The 9,671-nt window shown below is 38.1% G+C and overlaps 1 protein-coding gene across 1 annotated transcript; it reads right to left on the bottom strand.

Moving 5' to 3' along the window:
- Positions 1–7,036: 7,036 nt before the first annotated feature.
- On the bottom strand, positions 7,037–9,429 carry LOC116201985 (RNA-binding protein Y14). Its single transcript, XM_031533482.1, has 4 exons — positions 9,069–9,429; positions 8,336–8,472; positions 7,616–7,767; positions 7,037–7,312 (listed from the first exon to the last, which is right to left on the bottom strand). The coding sequence occupies exons 1-4, from the start codon at positions 9,328–9,330 to the stop codon at positions 7,267–7,269; spliced, it is 597 nt and encodes a 198-aa protein (XP_031389342.1). The 5' UTR covers positions 9,331–9,429; the 3' UTR covers positions 7,037–7,266.
- Between the last annotated feature and the right edge of the window lie 242 nt (positions 9,430–9,671).

The following is a 9,671-nucleotide window of genomic DNA, read 5'->3' as shown; positions in this document are numbered from 1 at the left end:
TTAAATTTAATTTATTGCGTTTTTTCTTACTTTCACTGGTTCTAATTTTTTTCCCCCTCTCAGAAAGATTCCTTTCCTCTCGTAGCAGATTTTTATGGAAGATTAGGCATTGGTCTGGTAGGAGAGGAATCTTTTGGCTTTATATATAAACTTGAATATAATGCAATAAATAGAGGTAGAATTGTGAAACCCTATACAATAAAAATATATTGGTAATCAAGGTTGTCAGAATCGCGATTCTACCTAGAATCGATCGAGAATCGTAAAATCTTGAATCGCGATTCGAATCGTGAATCGTAAGATTCTACTTATAATTAAATATATATATATATATATGTAGTATATTTTTCTGATAAAAAAATATAATCCTTGTTCATTCAAATAAAGACTACAAATCAACAATAAGTCATAAAATGATAAAAACATAATATTGTTACAAATTATTGAAATTCAAGATCCAAATCATAACTCAAACTCCCGAAATAAAAAAGTTAATAACATAAATCATAATATAAAATGAACAAACAAATTATATCTAATCCAAATCATCATCGTCACCATCATTATCATCATACAAAGCATCAAACTTATTTTCTTCGGAAAGCTCCAAGTCATTAACTGGGGCCTGCTTTTTCATTTTCAAAAAGAAACTGACCCATTAAGGTTGCTGCTGCTTTTTCATTTTCTGTTCTGATTCATATGTATATAAAACGAAAACGTACTCAGGCTTGGGTCCCCGTTTTTACCCAAAAAAATGAAAACTTTTAGGTTATACTGCTGAAAGGAATATATACATACAAAATTATTAAGTTTCCTTAATTAAGAAAATTAATCCAAATTCCAATGAGATGCACTTCAGCAGCTTCCTTTAGGTGTCGTCTCCTTTATCGAATAAACGCTGCTGGCAGCCCTGTCCGACACCAGCAGCTCATGCACGTCCTTTATTGGTGATATGTTAACATATTAACATCCCTGATTCCAATCTCCAAGCCAAAGATAGTACGATACAGAGAATTGCATTTAGTGTGTACAGTAAGATTACTCTTCCAGGTACAGAAAACAAAGAATGGAGCAATGTCGAGCAGTACAGAAAATAGAGAACATAGTGAAAAACAGAGAATGGAACGGGAGGAGTAGCAGAGGGGGCGAGTGGTCAGCAACAGCGGAATCCCAAGGCTTGCGGATGGAAGGTGGATGGAAGATTTCATCGCCACTCTGTCACCTGGATGGAAGATTTCATTGCGGATCCTAGGTACCCGCCACTCTATCATCTGGAGAAGGTGGATGGAAGCTCGAAAAAGCTAGCTTGTCGGAAGAAGAAGCAGGTGGACCATTAATCGAAGCTCGGAGAGGTAGGTGGATGGAAGATTTCGTTGAAGACTCGAAGTCTCGAAGCCCGGAAGAAGGAAGAAATTAGGGTTAAACGACTGGAAAGAAGGAAGAAATGGCGGGCAGGAGAGGAAAAAAATAAAAAGGCTCTGAGCCTTCGGCCCGCTTTTGGGCCTGGGCTTGGGCTGACTTGGGCCTGAATGTAGAATTGTAGAATTGGGCCGATTCTGCGATTCTACGATTCAGCGCGCTATTCCACCATCCCGACTCGCCTTGTGGAATCGGAATTGGTGACCCCCCATGATTCTACGATTCAAATCGCGATTCTGACAACCATGTTGGTAATTTCTTCCGGTTAAAATTATGTTACTTTTTTTTTATGTTTCTATGAAATTCAAAACTTAATTTCAAAATTTTCAATAATTGAATGGCTTTACTATTTGCTTGATATGTGATACTTATGGCTTGTTTGATTTCAAATTGTAATTTTAAAATCACACTTTAACTTAATTCTACCCACAACAAAATAAAATAACTAATACAAAGTCAAAAGATATGCTCCATTTATACCATTCTTTTTTCCATAACAAAACAAAATAACTCATACAAAGTCAAATGGTGGGTCCCATACATAACCATTTATACCACTCTTTTTCAAAATTAAAATTTGATTTTAAAATTCTACTTTAAAACCAAACGCAGCATTAATAGCTTCTTTTTAGATTCAATGTTTAAGAGAAATCTATTTTTTTATGTATGGAAATGTAATAGAAATTTTGTTTGCAGTATGTGTATTACATTTAAAAGCTTTAAAAAAAAGTCTAAGAAGGAATCCTGTGCGTACAAGCAAAAAACTAGCATATATATATATATATATATATTTGACTTCAATCTGATCAAAAGAATTAGAAACATAAATACATATATAATATTTTGGTCAATTTTTATAAAGTAAATTAACAAATACTGTTTATAAAGAAAACAAGTTTATATATGTATCTATCTTTATATAATTGAGTAATTATACTGGTGATCCAAAAAGTTTTACTAATGTATCAAGTTGGTTCAAAAAGTTTTTTTTGCTACTTAATAGTACAAAATGTTTCAAAAGTGTAATATGATAGTACAAACCGTTATCTCACCATTGACACAGTCAAGCGAAGCTGACGTAGCCGAAACGTGGCCGACACGTGGCTCTGATATGTTTTTAAGAGTTGGTGAAACGTTACATGATGGTTCAAACTTTTTTGAAATTATCACTTAATGGTCCAAAATGTTTTACAGATGTAACATAATGGTACAAAATATTTCTTTAATAAACTTAAAGATCCACCCATGTCAATGGCGAGATAACGGTTTGTACTATTATGTTACAACTTTGAAACATTTTGTACTATCAAGTAGCAAAAAAAACTTTTTGGACCAACTTGATACATTAGTGAAATTTTTTGGACCACTAGTGTAATTACCCCTTATATAATATATAATTGTTTGGACGTTCACTATTATACGTCATTCGTCCAAAAATTTACAGAACCAGAAGATTGCGATCCTCCCCCTTCAGCTGCATCTAGTGAACTTCATAATGAAAAATTTAGTCCCTAGAGCAAGTCCAAGCAAAGGATGGAGCCCAAGTCGAGAAGAGGAGTTATCCACCACTCCCATTCCTTCATAGAGCTCGTAAACAAAAGGACAAGACTCAATTCCGTAAATTTCTTGATATTTTTAAGAAATTTCATATTAATATTCCTTTTGCAGAGGCTCTTGAACAAATGCCTAACTACGCCAGATTTATGAAAAACGTGCTTTCCAAGAAGAGGCAACTAGGTGAATTATGAGATTGTTGCTTTAACAGAAGATTGCATTATAATTCTGCAAAGAAATTTACCTCCTTAGCTAAAGGATCCGGTAGCATGACTATTCCTTACTCAATTGATTCTCATTTCATTGGTAAGGCATTGTGTGATCTTGGTGGTAGTATTAATTTGATGTCTTTATCTGTTTATCGAGAATTACAATTGGGGAAGATTAAGCCTACATCTACCACTTTACAGTTAGCCAATAGGTCTATTAACGGGAATTATTTGAGGATGTACTTGTAAAAGTAGATAAGTTTATTATTCATACTGATTTTATAGTCCTTGATTTTGAGGAGAATCAAGAGATCCTGATCATTTTAGGAGACCATTTTTTGATACAAGTAGGACCATAATCGATGCGCAGAAAGGTGAATTGACTAAGAGAGTCAATGATCAGTAAGTAACCTTTAACTTTTTTCAAATCTACGAAGTACCCTAATGAACCTGATAAAGTGTTTTTTGATGTCTCGGACAGATGGACTAATGAGACATTCAGTGAGACATACCACGAGGATCCACTTGAAGCCTCTTACTTGCAGGAATGATTAGAGACGATTAGGGCTGTTCAAAATGAACCAAAAATCGAACCGAACAATTCAAACTGGTTCGTTTTTGGTTCAGTTCAGCAGGACATGAATGGTTCGACTAGTTACCAAACCATTTTCATCTGGTTAACCATGGTTAACCAAACCATTTAAGTCTTAAAAAAGAATTATTCTCCTTCTCTTCTCTTCGACTTAGAGTTGTTAAAGAATAATCGGTATGAACCGGAGGACCAAATCGAACCGTTTTCTAACCCAACCAAAATAACCAGTTCGAAATGGTTCAGTTTGAATCAGTACTCAAGTAATCGAACCGAACTATTTTGCGATTCGGAATGGTTCGGTTCAACTTTTGAACCGAACCACACCATGAACACCCCTAGAGACGATGAGGAAGTTCGCGAAGTGCTGAACTAGCTGGGAACTTTGTCATATATACCCAAGGCCTTGACTCGTTTTGAGCCTTTGGAGAGGCCTATTAATCCGATGAGACCTTCAATTGTGGAACCACCTAAGCCTTAACGGATCACTTAAAGTATGCATATCTTGGTAGCTCTTTCTACATTACCTATTATTATTTCTGTGGAGCTAACCAAATTGCAGGAACAAAAGTTTCTTCGGGTCTTGAGGGAATACAAACAGGCTATAGGTTGGACTTTCGCCGACATTCGGGGAATAAGCCCTTCGGTGTGCATGCACAAGATCCGCTTGGAGGGTGATCACGAGGCTTCTATCAAAAACCAAAGACGTCCCAATCCGAACATGAAATAAGTGGTCAAGAAAGAAATTATTAAGTGACTTGATGCAGGTACAATCTATCCGATCTCGGATAGCTCGTGGGTAAGTCTGATACAAAGTGTACCAAAGAAAGGTGGGATGATGGTGGTACCCAACGAGAAAAATGAACTCATCCCATCAGTTACCGACTGGAGAGTGTGTATGGATTACCGGAAGCTAAATAAGGCCACAAGGAAGGATCACTTTCCACTTCCATTTACTGATCAGATGTTGAACCATCTAGCAGATAAAGAATTTTAATTAATGCCCCATTTGTTTTGGGAGTTAAAATCACTTTGATTTTAACTTTAACTTTAACTCAACACATTACACAACAAAAATACACATTTTTCAAGTGAAAAATTTTAACTTTAACTTTAACTCAATACACTACACAATAAAAATGCACATTTCCCAAATTAAATTTATAATCCTAACTCATTTATCCTTTTCCACAATCAAAATTAAAATTACTTTAATTCTGAATCCAAACGCACCGTTATTGTTTTCTTGATGGGTATTTTGGGTATAATCAAATTGCTATAGCTCCTGAGGATCAAGAAATGACTACTTTTACCTACCCATATGATACATTTGCTTTCCGCCTTTCGGTTTATGTAGTGCTCTTGCTACTTTTTAGAGGTATATGATGTCAATCTTTTCGTATATGGTTGAACAGTGTCTCGAGGTCTTCATGAATGATTTTTCAGTTTTCGGAATATCTTTTGATGAATGTTTAACTAATTTAACTTGTGTGCTTAAACGTTGTGAAGAGACTAACATATTTTGAGGTACATATACAACAAAAAACGTAGATTAGGTTGTAGAATCTTTAAAAGAATATGCATGCCCTTATTTTCTACGTATTATATTTTATATTTGGAAAAATTACGGTAGAAGTTCTAAAAATTTAAAGTTTTTGTCGATCGAGTCCTATATATTTTATTTTGGCAAAGTCAATCCTATAATGTATAGTCCATTATACACTTTTAGTCCATATCATAACTGAGCCGTGACGGGATGACATAACCACTAACACTGTTAAATATTTTCCACTTGTTACATCTAAACTAATAATGATTTTATAAAACAGGAAAAAAATAGGGAAAAAAAAAAGTCCTAACCCTTTTTCAGGTTCCATGCTTCCCGGCGGTGGGAGGCTCGCCAGCTGCCCCTATCCCCTTGGGATGAGGTCGTTGGCGATCTCTCAAGGTGCCCACGGCCTCATCCCGGGAGGTAGCAGCCGCCACCTAGAGAAAATCACCTTGTTCGATAGGGGGATGGGGGGAAGCCCTAATTCTCGGTGGGGGTTGACATCAACTTAAAAATTATTGTTTAATTAGTTTAGACCTGCGCGTTGTACTATTTTATGAATCTTGTATGATGATATATTTTGCTTTAAATTTCTCCCGCACAAATAATGTGATTCAAAATATTGAATCATTTTGAAGATAGATACTATTATGAACCGTGTCATATCTCTCGGCAATTATCTTGTGCCAATTTTCTGTTTGTATATTTTTAAATCTAGTTGGATCAAACCACGCAGCAAGAAGAAAGGTAATAATGTGGTGACTACATACTCACTAAGTGTTCCTAATCGGTCGGTTAGAACGCACGTAAGTGGAAATGAATTTTTTTTTCTTAGGTTACGAAATGATTTTTTTTTTCCAGTTCTGCTGCTTGAGATGTACTCATTTACATTTAGATTGAGAAAAAAGCAAAGTAAGCAAAGAAAAGTTTTCATTTATCGTCACTCATTTTTCACTACTTATTATACTAATAGCAAACCTGGGCGTGGGCCTGGGCCTGAGCCTGGACCTGGACCTGACGAGAGCATGGGCCTAGGAAGCCTTTTATTTGGCAAGATTGGTCACAGATTCTTACAGAACAACTTCCTATTTGCAGAAACCTTCAAATTGCAGTTCGGTTGGAGAGGAAAATGAGAAATCTGCGAACCGTGTATCATTGTGGAGTCATTCAGCCATCGCAATGTCTGGAATTACTCGAGAAATTACAATCTACTCGGATGTCGATTTTTGGCAAGGGGCTTCGGATGTTGAGATGCAAAAGCCGCCTCTCGCAGGGAACGGTGGTCATCTTCCAATCAGAGGTATCATTTACAAAATAATGACCTTTCACATATAATGCATCTCCCAAAATGCTACGGTCCACCTAGTATGACATTAACGGGTAATACTTTCAAAGTGACTCTCAACGGGAGAATCAAGGCTATTCAGGAAGAATCGCAGCAATTCCCCAATCTTAATGAAGTAGTTCCTCCGGAATCCAATGAACAATGAAACCTTAGGATTATCTTGCAAATTTGCGGCACCGTAGTAGAACCATTACCAATTGCACGCTGTGAACCTAAGCACGAAAAGACAGTGCAAGCTTTGTTATGTCGAAACCTAAATGTTAAGTCAGCAACACTTCCAATGCCACCACAGCAACCATTCACGGCACTCTATTGATCCTAGTAAAAGGATTATCACGTGGAAACAGGATTATAAGATAGAAAGAGCACAGTAACAGAATGTGGGCCAGCAAACAGTTGGATTAGAACTTCCAAGCACGAATAAGTCGTTACAGTACAAATAAACAAACCTCACTACTTCAAAATATCACTTACGAGGTGGCGACAAAGCAAGAGATCCTCAACGGATAAAATAAAATTGCGAAAATGACATTATCCATAAAACTCCCGTCTCTTGACAGATCCATACACCCTCACATCATCACAAACCCAATAAACAGCATTAGTATCTCCTGCCGGGACTCCGTGAACGATGCCCTCGTGTTTCTCTGCAAAGTTATTTACAGTAGTAGAAAGCATGTATAAGAGTCACAAACTAAGAAAGAATAATCACTGGCTTAGCTGTATTGAACGATTATTGGGCAGAACGTCTCCCTCGGATGCTACCGGACAAGTAAAAACGATGAGTTGCAAGCAAGCATAAATGTCATGTTACCAGTCTATTCACTTTATATGAGACATGATCTACATGTTTTCAACATCACCTAATGCTGTTAGGTGCAGAACATGGCCCAACCTTCTTGTATTAAAATAAATTAAAGAGCATATACAGTTTTTCTGTGAGAACTGACCTTCGGTTCATATTCCTCTTTCTGTTAACGATGGGGCCACTGCAGAAAGCCCAATCAACATTGATAGTCTGTGTGAGAAGTTCTGTCCCATTCATCTGAGCTATAGCAGCCTGTGCTTCCTCGAAATTCTCGTACTCGATCAATGCATAACCCTTGTAAGGAAAAAAAAGATATCGTTAACTTAAAAGAGAAGCATTAACTGCCCAATTACACAGCAAATAACATCATAAACAGATACTCATTTTGTGTATTTACTTCTCCACTGAACTAAGAGATAATCAATAACCCCACCACCAGATTAGGGATTGTTTCATGTTCCAGCACTATGATTCTCATAAAAGTTGTAAACAGGAGAACTGGAATCCTCAGTCTATAATAAAAGCGCCAGTCATGACGGGAGACACCGCCCAACCCCAAATGACTATTAGAAAAAGGGAAATCAGCCACGTAATAAGCACTAAAATATACAAAATATGAATTATAGATTAGTCTGGCCCCTACAGAGATGTAAACTTGTGAACAGTAGGGAGCGAGGCAGTGTGTATACACCCATTGCAGCATGCAATATTAGAAGGCAGAGACGTTTGAGGTATAAGGTCTTTACATCCATTGCAACACGGAATACAGGAAGGCACTTAATTTGGTGTACAAGGTAGCAGTTAAGGACCACAATAAAAACAAATCCGAGAATGAAGCTGCAAAAATAGAAATTTTGTTTACCTTGACAAATCCAGTGCGCCGATCAAGATTCAAGTGCAGATTCTTGATCTCGCCAAACTCTCCAAATGCATTCTGGAGATCATCCTCCTGAGCCTCCTCATGAACTCCAGTGACAAGTATGATCCATCCTTCAATGGCTGCATCCCGAAAAAGAGAAGCATTAAAACACTGGAAGAATACTTCCACAGGAACGCGTTTCTTTCACGGGTTCATCCATCCAACGTCATTAAAATTATCCTAGAACATTCCCAAATCTACATAACGTCCAAGAAATCATCTCCGCTTGACACAGGAAATAAAACGAGATTCAACCAAGGGTAGAGGAGATACAACTATATAAAAGTCCAAATTTTAATGCTAGCTGCTACAAATTCACAACATTCACCTACTTCTCACTTGTTCTAACAGCTCAATAGCATCAATCACCAGCCTAATCAAACTTCTGTCAGATTAAATTCCTCCATGGCAAGGTCCGAAGCTCTCCATATCTTCAAAGGTACTTTTTTATTTAAATCAAGAATTTGAGCTTCCTCCGAACGTAAATCAATGGAAACCCCTGGCAACAGAATGAATCTCACACCTCCAGTCATCGAAAGGGGCAGAATCAAGCTAAAAGAAAATCAAACCCTAACGAATCTTTATATGTAGCGGAGAGCAGTAAAGAACACAAACAATGTCCAGATAGACTAAAGAGAGTGAAATTAGGGTTGGAGGGAGGGAGGGAACGACTGACATCGTTGGGGGCCGCGCCCACCGGTGGAGTTGAGGGAATCGAAGTCACGACCGGAGAGATTGCTGTTCCTCTCAGCGTCTGCATCATCTCTGAAACCACGGCCCTTGGTCTTGCGCGGGGCGGAGTGAGACGAGGAGCCTCCGGTGATGGCGGAGCGGAGCTTTGGGGGCGGGGCACGTGGGGAGGTGTCGGCGTCCTCGTCCATGAGGTCATCCTCCTCGGGCTCGAAGTCCAACGCCTCTGCTTCTGCGCTCGCCGCCATGATCGTTGCCGAGTCTCTCTCTGTCCCTCTCGTCTCCTTAGCTCGCCTTCGATACTACTCTCTCTCTCTTTTTTCCCCGTTTGTTTCTGGTGGTTATCGTCGGGAGGGCTTTCTTTCTTTCTACCGCTTCGTATCGGTGGGTCGGGTCGGGTCCGGTTTGGCGACAAAGCCCATCTCTTTGAGCTGGCGGCCCACTATACTTGTTCTCTCTCCAAAGAAGGCCCCAACATCATTTTTCATTTTTTTAGATCAACATCAATTCTTTGTTACAAAACCACGGCAGCCCATTGACCAAGTCGACTGGACTAGATTGTTATTATATTTTGATAATAATAATAATA

This window comes from Punica granatum, chromosome 3, assembly GCF_007655135.1.
Source record: "Punica granatum isolate Tunisia-2019 chromosome 3, ASM765513v2, whole genome shotgun sequence".
NCBI classification, from domain to species: domain Eukaryota; kingdom Viridiplantae; phylum Streptophyta; class Magnoliopsida; order Myrtales; family Lythraceae; genus Punica; species Punica granatum.
Note: the sequence above shows the minus strand (reverse complement) of the source record. Positions and strands in the feature narration are given on the sequence as shown.